The following is a 14,114-nucleotide window of genomic DNA, read 5'->3' on the forward strand; positions in this document are numbered from 1 at the left end:
AGTCGTTCTTGAGCCAAAATAACATTGAAATATGAAGATGCCTCAGAAGTGTGGATTGTAAGGCATCTAGGATTTCGAACAGCCTCCTTCTCGGGAGCGTGCACAGGATGACGTAAAATGCTGCCTATGTAGACAGCACACTAGCTTTTCGAACACACCCTTACTGTCTACATAGGCAGCTGCCTTAGTAGAGAGGATTCTAATAAGTCAATGACTTATAAGTCAGGTTATTCGAACACACTGCTTAGACAGCGATTCCATCGGGTTTTGCATTTCGCGTTTAGCATTTAGCATCTTGCCATTAAAACCAATAAACTAAGGTAGCACAGCACGCTAACGTCAATATAACATCTTCCTTCATGTACCGATAACGTTTAAATTTCCTGACAAGCCCGAACTTGCAAATAAAAACACTGTACACATTTATACAAGTTAAAAATCAGTAATATTTTATTTATGTTTGAAAATAACTCCATTCGTTTCACCGCCATGTTTATTTTTCTGTGAGAGAAGAGCACCCGAGCCGCAATGAATGCTGGGATTGCCTTGATCACTAAGGCAGCGTCGGATGCTCACTCGTTCTTGAGCCAAAATAACATTAAAATATTAAGATGCCTCAGTAGTGAGGATTTTAAGGCATCTAGGATTTTGAACAGCCTCCTTCTCGGGAGCGCGCACAGGATGATGTAAAATGCTGTCTATGTAGAGAGCTCCCTAGCTTTTCGAACACACCCTAGGTGTTTCAACACACCCTATGTAGAGAGCTCCCTAGCTTTTGTGTTATCACCTCAAATAGTAAGCACCCCCACAACCAATCAGTGAGCTCCAACCGCCTACCACTCCCACCCCTCCCTTACTGTGGATGCACGAAGGTCTTAAACTCTCCGTTTTCAAGGAAGACCTGAAGCAGAAATTTGGCGCTTCACATTTTTAAAATACCGTCAACATTTTTAAATACTAGGGATGCACCGATCCGATATTAAGATCGGATATCGGTGCCGATATTGCCAAAATGAGATAGATCGGGTATCGGATAACTAGGCCGATCCATGGGCCGATACGCTGCCTCAGTAGAGAGGATTCTAATAAGTCAATATTATTCGAACGCGCTACTTAGACAGCGCTTCCATCGGGTTTCGCGTTTAGCATCTTGCCATTAAAACCAATGAATTGAGGTAGCACAGCACGCTAACGTCAATATAACATCTCCCTTCATGTACCGATAACGGTTACATTTCCTGACAAGCCCGAACTTGCAAATAAAAACACTCGGTACAAGTTTATACAGGTTAAAAATCAGTAATATTTCATTTAAGTTTGATAATAACTCCATTCGTTTGTCCGCACCGTCAGCCATGTTTATTTTTCTGTGAGAGAAAGAGAGAAGATTTGGAACAGCCTCCTTCTCGGGAGCGCGCACAGGATGACGTAAAATGCTGCCTGTGTAGAGAGAGAGCTAGCTTTTCGAACACACCCTTTATGTTGAATTGCACTAGATGTTTGCTTGTTTACAGTGTTTGATTACTGATTGTATTGTACCATGTATTCGTTTATTCTCAGGTTCTTCTTCCGCTGCTAGATTTTGAATTACTGTTTACACTACATATTTAAAAAATAAGATTGATTACTGTTTGTGTAACTACTTCAGTTTCAGCTGATACATTTAATTTATTTTAAAATATTTTAAGAAGTTTGCCTTTTTTTATTTTGAATTTGAATGCTTTGTCAAGTTTCTGCACAATTGTTTATTATTTTATTGACAAATAAACAGCAGTTTAGTACATTTATATCTGTGTTAATTATATTTTGTTTCGCAAACTTAGTAATGTTTAAGTCAATCCTGATGCCTTAAGTCTTTCCCACATGATAAAGTATACGGTTAATTAATTCAACAATGGTATCGGATCGGTATCGACCGATATGCAAAGTATATGTATCGGATCGGTATCGGAACTGAAAAAGTTGGATCGGTGCATCCCTATTAAATACCGCGGTATACCGCAATACCGTCATACCGCCCAACCCTAGGTGTGGCTGAAACACCCAACCCAATAATAAGAAGGGCTGTTAATATACCTTTGGTGACATGGTGTATATTTGCTTCATCATAAGGGCATTATTGTTATTGCTAATAATTAACTAATATTAGAATATAGTGACGGTTGGTAAGTCCCGATGGCAGAAGTTTCTTCTGTTCTTGCTATATAAAGAACTGTCACTAAAGAATATTATTTATATCAATAATAGAAATAAAAATGAAACACAACATTCATAGCAGTTTACATTTAATGCCAAATGTGGATCAAAGTGTACATTAAACAATCACTAATAAAAATCAGGAGTTTCAAAAGTATTTGCATGGGTGTAAGCAATTTAATACTGCCATCAAAATTCACTCGATAAACACAGAAAACACAAACATACAAATACCAAGTACATCTGACATTAATTCCACTGTATGAATTGTTTTCCTTTATTTTATTTAGTCTATAAAAATTCCTGTATAACACCAGGAGACTAAGTTTTCATCTTAGTCAAGCAGCAGCTACACCTGGTTCCAGCTGTTTATTAAATCCTTAAGTCCTGATCATTACAAGACTAAGAGCAGTGTCATTCGATGCTGCTTGGATAGAACAGTCAAGAGTAAAGATCCACGTAAGAACCAGAGCCCACCTCATATTTTATAAATAAATTCAGCTGGGGTGTTTGTGGGGTCGGCAGCTCTGTAGCTTGCACAGACAACCTCTAGCATAGCATATTTAGATTACCCAGCATACAGCAGGCCTGTCATACACCGATAAGCCATAACATTAAAACCACCTCCTTGTTTGTACACATTGTCCATTTTATCAGCTCCACTTACCATATAGGAGCACTTTGTAGTTCTACAATTACTGACTGTAGTCCATCTGTTGCTCTGCATACTTTTTTAACCTGCTTTCACCCTGTTCTTCAATGGTCAGGACCCCCACATGACCACTTCAGAGCAGGTATTATTTAGGTGGTGGATGATTCTCAGCACTGCAGTGACACTGACATGGTGGTGGTGTGTTAGTGTGTGTTGTGCTGGTATGAGTGGATCAGACACAGCAGCGCTGCCGGAGTTTTTAAATACAGTGTCCACTCAATCAGACACTCCTACCTAGTTGGTCCGAGTCAGAGACGATCGCTCATCTACGTATTGCTGCTGTTTGAGTTGGTCATCTTTAAGATCTTCATCAGTGGTCACAGGACACTGCCCACGGGGCGCTGTCGGCTGGATATATTTGTGGTTGGTGGACTATTCTCAGTCCAGTAGGGACATTGAGGTGTTTAAAAACTCCAGCAGCATTGCTGTGTCTTATCCAGTCATACCAGCACAACACACACTAACACACCACCACCATGTCAGTGTCACTGCAGTGCTGAGAATGATCCACCACCCAAATAATACCTGCTCTGTAGTGGTCCTGGGAGGGTCCTGACCATTGAAGAACAGCATGACTGGGGGCTAACAAAGCATGCAGAGAAACAGATGGACTACAGTCAGTAATTGTAGAACTACAAAGTGCTTCTATATGGTAAGTGGAGCTGATAAAATGGACAGTACTTGTAGAAACAAGCTCATGGAGACCCAGGCTTGAACCTTGCTTCTGGATCAGTGCCGCAGCATTAACCCACATGGTCCCACTCTACCCTGGCACACATCATGAACATCAGGCCAGCACAAACTGCCACTTTGTAAGCAGGATTTTGATGCCCTTGATAACGGATACGACAGAAGTGGCAGGATTTAGCTTGAGCGTATCAACGTCACCCTTCTTGCACTTGTCCCTGAAGACATAAATGCACCCGTTGCAACTTGCCACCTTCCAGAGCGAAGGCACGCAGCTCCACGCCTCTGGAAATCGCAGACGTGTGAAACTGTCCAGCAGTGGGTTATAGCACACCAGCGAGTCGCCTTCAGCCACAACAAAGATCAGGTCTTTGTGGGCGGCGGCGTGCATGTGGCCAGCGAAAGGCAGCACGTACGGCTTGGTATGGCACTTCTGCGTCGCCACGTCCAAGCACTGGATGAGCCGGGACGGCCTGGTAAAGAAGTCCGCGTCGTTCTCTTCACCACCGAGAAGGTAGATGATACCGTCCAGGTGGACGCCTGCAGCGTTGGACACTGCCGTGTCTAGCTGGCTGGTCTCCGTCCACGTGTTGGCGCGCACCGTGTAATAGACGACGCCGCCAGACAGCGTGTCCTGAAGTGTCTTGCCCCCCATGGAGTAGATGGTATCCTCGGAGGCTACAGATACCAACGCATGGTACAGGCGGTCACGTGGCAGAGGGGCACACCTCTCCCAGTCCATGGTGCGCATGTTGCACTTCCACATGCGGCGCGGAATTGAGCCCCCGACCACGTACAGGTCTCCGTCGTGCTTGCACGCCGCGGTAATCTGGTGGCATAGGCTGTTCTGGCCGCTCACGCTGATGACGTCGTCCTCGGCGCAGTGAAGAGACACGGCCAGGGAGTGCGTACGCGTTTCCTCCTTGCCTATAAGGTAGATGTGGACGTTCTCGCCGATCTCCTGTGACAAAGGAAAAGTTGATAAATGTTCTAACAAAACTATTAGCATGTCGTTTGTGCCAGTCATGCCTTCAGACGCACCTTTAAGCTATCCGAGAGCAAATCTGCAAACTCCTCTCGCTCGACTTTGTTGTGGTTTATCCAGGAATGAATTGCTGCAGTCGGATTTTGGGAGCTTGGAACGCCATCTAGGTCAGAAACATTAATACAGTCAGGTGATAGCAGGCCTTAACTCTTTAATAGTAAATAGTAATTTATTTATATAGCATACAGCAGGCCTGTCATACACATCAGCCATAACATTAAAACCACCTCCTTGTTTCTACACTCACTGTCCATTTTATTAGCTCCACTTACCATATAGGAGCACTTTGTGGATCAGACACAGCAAAGTGTCCACTCACTCTTTTAGACACTCCTACCTAGTTGGTCCACCTTGTAGATGTAAAGTCAGAGACGATCGCTCGTCTATTGCTGCTGTTTGAGTTGGTCATCTTTAAGATCTTCATCAGTGGTCACAGGACGCTGCCCACGGGGCACTGTCGGCTGGATATATCCAGCAGGGCTGCTGTGTCTCATCCACTCATACCAGCACAACACACACTAACACACCACCACCGTGTCAGTGTCACTGCAGTGCTGAGAATGATCCACCACCTAAATAATACGTGGTCCTGTGAGGGGTCCTGACCATTGAAGAACAGCATGAAATGGGGCTAACAAAGCATGCAGGGAAACAGATGGACAACAGTCAGTAGTAGTGAAGCTGATAAAATGGACAATGTGTGTACAAACAAGGAGGTGGTTTTAATGTTATGGCTGATCAGTGTAACAAATATGGTCATTTTCAATATCATGTAAAAAAACACTATAGAATATATCGACATTTACGATATACCGTCCAGCCCTACCAAATACCACAAGCTAATATTCCCACTAGCTACTTCCAGCATCCTGAAGAAAAGAAAGAACAGGCCTTAATGAAAGCAAAAATAAAAAACAGTGTTATCTGCCACAACACAGACAACAACATCCACACTCAAGTATGTGGGATTATTTTCATGAAAGATTGAGAGCATTACTTCTTATATTCTCAGCCAGACTTTCTCAGCTCTTACACAGATTCTCCCTGCTTTTGCACATGTTGCTCTCGTGTTCACTTTTTTACTGCTCACTCTTATGCTCTTTTACAGCCCATCTGCAGAGCAGGAACTCCAGATGCAGTTTCAAAACAACTCTGTCCTACTTTCTGTCATTTAAAATTATTCCTATTACAAAATGTAAGGTTATTTATATGTAGGGATGCATCGATACCATTTTTTCCCAAGCGAGTACGAGTACAAGTACATGTATTTTTGTACTTGCCGATACCGATACGATACCTATTTAGAATACAGGTTTTTTTTTAAAACAAAAACACACGTGAGAAGTGACGAGAAGTTTAATGATACCACGTCCAAAAATGCACGTCAACAAGTAGCGAGTGATCAAAGTGTTTGTGCCCTGACGTGATGAAATCAAGGAGGAAAAATAAATGAATCTGAGTGGATTTGGCAACACGAATAGCATGGATTGTTCTGTAGTGAGTTGGAGGTTAATAAATAATTTTGCAATGTTGGTGTTTTGTTGTTATGTTTTGTAGAGAACGATCAGGTCAGAAATACTGTAAAACGTGTGTGTGTGCCGGTGTATTCTGATATAAACTATATTATCCCCCTGTCCCACCTGTTTACACTCCTCTCCTGCGTTTCCCCTCACACCGTATCCTGCGTTCTCATTGGCTGTTCGACAGGTCACTCATTCCCAGTCTCACATCTCAGATCAGATATCTGACGTGCTAGAAAACTTGAGCGCTCGGCGAGCCGGTCGGATCGAGTTGTTGGATAGTTCACGCTTAGCGATCGAGAGCCGAGTTTTGATTGCCGAGCGAACGCCGAGTTGCTCCCGAGCCGGCAAATCTAGCGCCGACCAGTCGCCGAGCGAAAATCAGGGCAAAAGTCGTGTAGTGTGAACCAGGCATAACGCAGCAACGTGCACTAGGCACACGGTATCGGATGTTTAGTATCGGAGCCTCATTTGCGAGTACGAGTACAAGTTAATGAGCGCGTTATCTGGCAAATACCCGATACCAGTATTGGTACTCATGCATCTCTAATTATAATGTCCTATTAAACATTTATGATTTGGTAAAGTATTTCATAGGATATTAATGACTTATCAGCATAAAGGTTACTCATTATTGTTGCTAATAATACAAAATGCACTAAAATAGGGCAAAAACCATTCCAAATTCCAGTCTCATACACATTAGTGTTTAGCTTGCCTTTTTTCTTCTTTTTTTGTTTCTGGATTGGCCCCCCCCCCTTTATCTCCCAATCTAGTTCCAATTCCCGAGTGTGAATCCGCTGCCACGTTTACAGCCCCTGATTTGATCGAGGCGAGCCAGACCACCACACACAGTTTTTAGCTCTATTCTGGTGCATCCGTACAAGCTGTTCTGAATCTGCATGTCTAACGCAGCAGCTGGAGATCCAGCTCTGTATATGGAATAGAAATATGAGAAATTTAAGTATGAGATTAGCATTGTTTTGGCAGTGTGTCAATACATGCTTGTTACTAACAATTTCAGACAATTACAATCTCAAATTTAACGTCAAACACAGTCAGGGACAATTTTGTATCTCCAATTTACCTCACTTAAACGTCTTAAAAAACTGAACCACTACACCTAGGAATCAAACCCAGGAGCTTTTTGCTGTGAGGTGAAAAGGTTACCCAAATATTTGAAGCTGCAGCACATCCAACATTGTGCAGATCAATACACACAAGCTCACATACGTCCAAAATTATACTTGACTTTCCATCTGGGATTAATAAAGTCAGTCTATCTATCTATCCATCCATCTATCCATCCATCCATCCCTCGACTATTAGTCCCGCTCCTGAACAAGCATAGCGACCATTCCACCCAGAGTCGAACAGTATTTATGCTTCTTTGGGACTTGCAATCACACAATGACTGTGGCAATTTGCAGATTATTTTTTTTGCTGGGACATCGGGAACTCTCAACTTGTGAGTAATTACAAATAGGCCAGGGCGATATAACATCATAAAGCATCTGACAGCAGAGATACGCATCTTCAGTTGTCTAGAGCAGGGGTTTCCAACCTTTTTGAACACGCGGCACCTTCCGTGTGCCGACCGCGAAGTAAAAAAATCTCATAATGTCGCGCCCCACAGGTTGAAAACCCCTGGTATAGAGCAGTGGTCCCCAACCACCCATCATTTATTACTGGGCCATACAGAAAGAATAAATAATTACAGATCGCTACAAAAGCAATGAAAACACTGCTTACATTTCCACACAGAGAGAAGTGGGATTTTCTGCAGTGATGGCAACCAAAACAAAGTTACAGAGCAGACTGGACGTAAGGAATATACTTTGGGTGTTATTGTCTTCTATCACCCCTAAGTGGGAGTGTCTGTTGCAGCAAAAAAAGCTCAGGGTTCCTACTGATTCTCCATCATTGGTGAGTAGTATTGTTATGCAGTTTGTGTTTTTTATTACGCTTGCTGTATAATTTTATTTTAAATCCACCCGCCCCCGCCAGTCCATGAAATTATATCTTATATAAAACCAGTCCATGAAATTATATCTTATATAAAACCGGTTCGTGTTACAAAAAAGGTTGGGGACCGCTGATGTAAAGCAGTCTGGCTGCCTCCAGCACTTACCTTTGATGATGTCAACAAGGAGACGTAAAGGCAAGTTGAGGAACTCATCTGTCTTGTGCAGCTGCACTAGGTGGATTTTGGCACAATGCTTTGCAGCTGTATAAAGCTCTTGGTCACTGTGTCTGTCTGCTAACCACATCACCTGAAACAGACATCTAATTTAGTAACAACTACTTGTTTTTGAGAGTTAAAGAAAAGTGTCATCGTCTTACTTGCAAGCAGTTCTTGACCTCCACAGTTCGAGAGAGGAAGCGGGAGCATTCCTCAAAGAGGGCCGTTAGGTTGTACATATCTGCCATTTCGTACGTGTCTTGGAGATCGTCCACCTGCAGCTTGATGGTGCCGTGGTAGATGTAGTCCACCAGCAGCTGAAAGACCGGAGCGCTGACGTCCTTCAGCTCGATGTGGCGATCGTGAGCTTCTCTGAGGTTCGAAGTGAACATGGATCTGAAAAAGCTGCTCTGGGCTGACAGTACCAGGCGATGCAGTTGGAACTCTCTGCCGTCCACAGTGACGGTGACATCTGCAAACAAGCCGTCCTCCAAACATAAGTCCATGATGCTTTTGACCACACGGCTGGAGTGGGAACGGTCTGTGAACGTGTAGCCCTGGAAGTAGTTCTCCTCAATAGACGAAGAGCCCGCATTAAGGCCCCCATCATCAGAGGGCTCCATGGCATCTGATGGGGAAGTCAAACAGGGCGTTCACACAGACTCCTCAATCTGGTGAACATATTAGAAAAACGAGTGTTATTTGCTTGACAAAAGTTTTAATCGTATCCCCTTCCCACCTCCTGACAGGGACAAATAAATTTACATAGGTGTGACAGTTACATATTATATACATTATATTAGATTAGATTCACATTTATTGTCATTGTGCAGAGTACAAGAACAGAGCCAGTGAAATGCAGTAGCATCTAACCGGAGTGCAAGATAGAGATTATTTACATATAATACTATAAACTAGTGTATAATTACAGAGTAAAGAAAAGTGAATAAAAGTGGCTAAATGAATGAGAATAACTATTCAATACTTGTGAATAGTACTATATATACACTGATCAGCCATAATATTAAAACCACCTCCTTGTTTCTACACTCACTGTCCATTTTATCAGCTCCACTTAACATATAGAAGCACTTTATAGTTCTACAATTACTGACTGTAGTCCATCTATTTCTCTACATGCCTTTTTAGCCTGCTTTCATGCTGTTCTTCAATGGTCAGGACCCCCACAGGACCACTACAGAGTAGGTATTATTTAGGTGGTGGATCATCCTCAGCACTGCAGTGACACTGACATGGTGCTGGTATGAGTGGATCAGACACAGCAGCGCTGCTGGAGTTTTTAAATACCGTGTCCACTCACTCAGAGACGATCGGTCATCTACTGCTGCTGTTTGAGTTGGTCACAGGATGCTGCCCAAGGGGCACTGTTGGCTGGATATTTTTGGTTGGTGGACAGTGAGGTGTTCAAAAACTCCAGCAGCGCTGCTGTGTCTGGTCCACTCATACCAGCACAACACACACTAACACACCACCCACCATGGCAGTGTCAATGCAGGGCTGAGAATGATCCACCACCCAAATATTACCTGCTCTGTAGTGGTCCTGTGGGGGTCCTGACCATTCAAGAACAGGGTGAAAGCAGGCTAAACAGTATGTAGAGAAACAGATGGACTACAGTCAGTAATTGTAGAACTACAAAGTGCTTCTATATGGTAAGTGGAGCTGTCTACTTTGTACATTGGCTAATTTATTAGCCATGTTAGCTTGCCAGTAAAACAATAAAACAGCCCGCAAAGAAACGTTGTAAAATATAAACACTATATATTGTTTTTACAGTCTTAAATCTTTGTTTAATGTCAAGCTAAGTAAAAGACTTTCCATGTAACTACAGGTTGTGTTCCAAACCCTATCTAGCTATAAGTAAGCACTAAAGTAGTAACGCCACTGGGTTTGTCTGTATATGATAGCGATAGCTCAACACTAAGTGGAATAAAAGCAGCAGTGCATTAGATGTAAGTGTTTAAGGAATAGTGTACTTGCAGTGATGGACACTTGTAGCTGTTACTGGTCAACTCTTCCACGCAGCGTGTTGTGATCAGCCATACCACCTCACTACCTCACCCTTTTCACTACATGTACAAATGAGACTGGCATGTTTATATAACTCACTGTTGCCACACTGTGCTGGAGGTCTGTCATTGCAGGGGGTGAAATAAAACATGCTCAAATTCTAAACTCATATACACCGATCCGGCATAACATTAAAACCACCTCGTTTCTACACTCATTGTCTATTTTATCAGCTCCACTTACCATATAGAAGCACTTTGTAGTTCTACAATTACTGACTGTAGTCCAGCTGTTTCTCTACATACTGTTTAGCCTGCTTTCACCCTGTTCTTGAATGGTCAGGACCCCCACAGGACCACTACAGAGCAGGTATTATTTAGGTGGTGGATGATTCTCAGCACTGCAGTGACACTGACATGGTGGTGGTGTGTTAGTGTGTGTTGTGCTGGTATGAGTGGATCAGACACAGCAGCGCTTATGGATTTTTTTTTTTTTGGATAATTTTCCCCACTTTTTTCCCCCAATCTTTCTCCCCTAATCTAGTCGTGTCCAGTTACCCTGTTTGCATCCTCTATACTGATTCGACCCTTCACCGCTGACTGAGGACGCCTCTCAACTGACATACGCCCCCTCCGGCACATACAGTCAGTACAGACTGCATTTTTCACCTGCACGAGTCGAGTTCATACACCGACGGGCACTGTGTACGGAGGGCCACACCCCTATCGGCATCATTCCTCAGCCCTGTGCAGGCGCCATCAATCAGCTAGCAGATATGAGGACCTATGATCCAACTTTCTTACCCTCTAACCCTGAACAGCCAATCGTTGTTCATGCTGCCGCCCAGCCCAGTCGGAGGGCAGAGCTGAGACCCCAACTCTGGTGCGCTAGCGTACTTTACCGCTGCACCACATGAGCGGCAAACCTGATGGAGTTTTTAAACACCTCACTGTCACTGCTGGACTGAGAATAGTCCACCAACCGAAAATATCCAGCCAACAGCGCCTCATAGGCAGCGTCCTGTGACCACTGATGAAGGTCTAGAAGATGACCAACTCAAACAGCAGCAATAGATGAGCGATCGTCTCTGACTTTACATCTACAAGGTGGACCAACTAGGTAGGAGTGTTTAATAGAGTGGACAAAGAGTGGACACGGTGTTTAAAAACTCCAGCAGCGCTGCTGTGTCCGATCCACTCATACCAGCACAACACACACTAACACACCACCACCATGTCAGTGTCACTGCAGTGCTGAGAATGATCCACCACCTAAATAATACCTGCTCTGTAGTGGTCCTGTGGGGGTCAGGTCACACAAAATAACCAATGTGTGTAGAAACAAGGAGGTGGTTTTAATGTTATGGCTGATCGGTGTATCTTACCCTGACTACCATTTTTGTGTTAAACCTTACATCTTCCAGTATATTAAAACCTGGTCTATCCCTACGGGATGAGGCATAAGTCATTAGTTCAGACTTGTCTGTCCTTTTTTCTTTCTCTGGAATTACACAACCTGTTTATGAACAAGATCTTGTTTTTGTATTACATTTGCGACATTTAGCAGATGCTTTTATCCAAAGCGACAGTACTGTCCAAGCAATTGAAGGTTAAGGGCCTTGCTCAAGGGCCCAACAGTGGCAACCTGGCAGTGGTGGGGCTTGAACCAGCAATCTTTCAATTACTAGTCCAGTACCCAAATCATACAACTGCCTAGATGTATCAGATTTACCAGATTTACCCTTTTAGCTTTTTATACATTCATTTATTTATTTACTTACATATTAATTTTCATTGTTTTTTTGCAATGTTTTATAAATGTTGTTAGTACGTCAACATGAAACACTTCATTTGTTGTAAAATATGCAATGTTATTGGGTACCCTTTGTGAGAACAACATATTAACAACCTTTAGGTACCCTTTATAATCTTCTTAGGTTGTAAGGGGTTCATTGCCTTGCTTAGGATTTGTGGTGGGATTTGAACTTAACTACTTACGTCATACATCATACATTACAAATGTTGCAAAATTTTACTACAAAAAAAAATAGAAATAAAAAAATTAATAATGTATAGAGTAATAAGTATGACCTGATGTGTGTTCACTCACTCACACACTGTCTTAACCGCTTATCCAATTAGGGTCACAGGGGGGTACTGGAGCCTATCCCAGCTTTTCAATGAGCGCAAGGCACAGAGTAACACCCTGGATGGAGCGCCAGTCCATCGCAGGGCAGACACACACACACACACACATTCATCTATGGGGCAATTCAGTGTCTGCAATGAACTTGACTGCATGTTTTTAGACTGTGGGAGGAAACCCACGCAGACATGGGGAGAACATGCAAACTCCGCACAGAAAGGACCCGTACCGCCCCGCCTGGGGATCGAACCCAGGACCTTCTTGCTGTGAGCCACCGATGTGTTTTCAAATGGTCAGAATCAATCTGGATATCATAACAGTTAATGGCAATGATACAGAGATTCCTTTTTGTCTCACAGCATAGTAGTAAAGCACCATGATACAGTACACTTAAAAAAAGGCAGCTAGTATTTGTTTAGGCTCTCAGGTTTAGTCTCTGTGTCTGTGTGTGGCAATCGTTTTATCACCACTAGCCAATATCAAACACCACCAGCAACAACAACAATATGAAAGTCATGAAAACACCTTCCTAGTCAGTAAGTCAAATGTCAACAATAACCACAGAACAATGCTAACATTTGGGTTTAGGACCAGCATTTTTTTTAATTAATTATCATAAGGTTTTCATCCACAGTCACACACTGAGACATACTTTCCTGATAGCTTACATAAAAATATTACAGTGCTTCATCTGGTTTTAATAACTTGGGAGAAATTAGAAAGAGTTCCAATGGACTGACTGTTTTATATGACTTGTTTGTGTAGAATTCTGCATGATTAATTCTCTCAGAGAACTTTAATGTGCCTAAAGGTATTCCTTTTACTAAAAATAGTGTTTTTTCTGACTATTGCACAACAACCTGACGCTTTATCCTACTCATTTTCTTGATTTGTAAACCAAATAAACTAGTTCTGTACTTGTGCACAGTGGCTTAGTGGGTAGCACTGTCGCCTCACAGCAAAAAGGTCCAGGGTTCAATCCCCAGACAGGCCCGTCCGGGTCCTCTCTGTGCGGAGTTTGCATGTTCTCCCTGTGTCTGCGTGGGTTTTCTCCGGGAGCTCCGGTTTCCTCCCACAGTCCAGAAACATGCAGTCAGGTTAATTGGAGACACTGAATCGTCCTATAAGTGAATGTGTGTGTGTGTATGCCCTGTGATGGACAGGTGTCCCATCCAGGGTGTTACTGTGTGTGCCTTGAGCCCATTGAAAAGCTAGGATAGGCTCCAGTGACCCTAATTGGATAAGTGGATAAGAAAATGAATGAATGTATGAATGTACTTTGTGCCTGTGGCAGATGCCAGGCAGGCATTCCGACCCAGTGAACATTATAGCATTATTATTTAGCTATGCCAACCTAAATGAGATATTACAAGATATTAGTGTAAAAATTTTTTCATTTATAATTATTTTCAGATAATAAAACTTTAGTAAGGAAAAATACTTTTCCTAAATACTCATTTTACTGTAAATAAAAAAGAATATTGTTGGTTTTATTTGAATATAAAACATTATTACAGGGTAATGTGTGGTAATTTACTTAAGCTAGATAACTGATGATAGCTTCATGTAATTAAACAAAAAAACTCCTAAAATACT

At 42.7% G+C, this 14,114-nt stretch overlaps 1 protein-coding gene across 1 annotated transcript; it reads right to left on the reverse strand.

The window, feature by feature from the left end:
* Positions 1 to 3,556: 3,556 nt before the first annotated feature.
* On the reverse strand, positions 3,557 to 10,383 carry kbtbd4 (kelch repeat and BTB (POZ) domain containing 4). Its single transcript, XM_063004636.1, has 5 exons — positions 10,340 to 10,383; positions 8,504 to 9,013; positions 8,292 to 8,433; positions 4,637 to 4,743; positions 3,557 to 4,556 (listed from the first exon to the last, which is right to left on the reverse strand). Exons 2-5 carry the CDS (start codon positions 8,963 to 8,965, stop codon positions 3,696 to 3,698), a joined length of 1,572 nt encoding a protein of 523 aa, XP_062860706.1. The 5' UTR covers positions 8,966 to 9,013; positions 10,340 to 10,383; the 3' UTR covers positions 3,557 to 3,695.
* Positions 10,384 to 14,114: the final 3,731 nt, after the last annotated feature.

Source organism: Trichomycterus rosablanca, chromosome 11, assembly GCF_030014385.1.
Source record: "Trichomycterus rosablanca isolate fTriRos1 chromosome 11, fTriRos1.hap1, whole genome shotgun sequence".
Lineage (NCBI taxonomy): Eukaryota > Metazoa > Chordata > Actinopteri > Siluriformes > Trichomycteridae > Trichomycterus > Trichomycterus rosablanca.

What these genes read in the sequence shown, in the direction of transcription:
- kbtbd4 (XM_063004636.1), bottom strand. Translation starts at nt 8,965, where the DNA reads ATGGAGCCCTCTGATGATGGGGGCCTTAATGCGGGCTCTTCGTCTATT. An exon ending in CCTTGTTGACATCATCAAAG is followed by an intron (nt 4,744 to 8,291) that starts GTAAGTGCTGGA and finishes TTTCTGACCTAG; the next exon opens with ATGGCGTTCCAAGCTCCCAA. An exon ending in TGCTCTCGGATAGCTTAAAG is followed by an intron (nt 4,557 to 4,636) that starts GTGCGTCTGAAG and finishes CCTTTGTCACAG; the next exon opens with GAGATCGGCGAGAACGTCCA.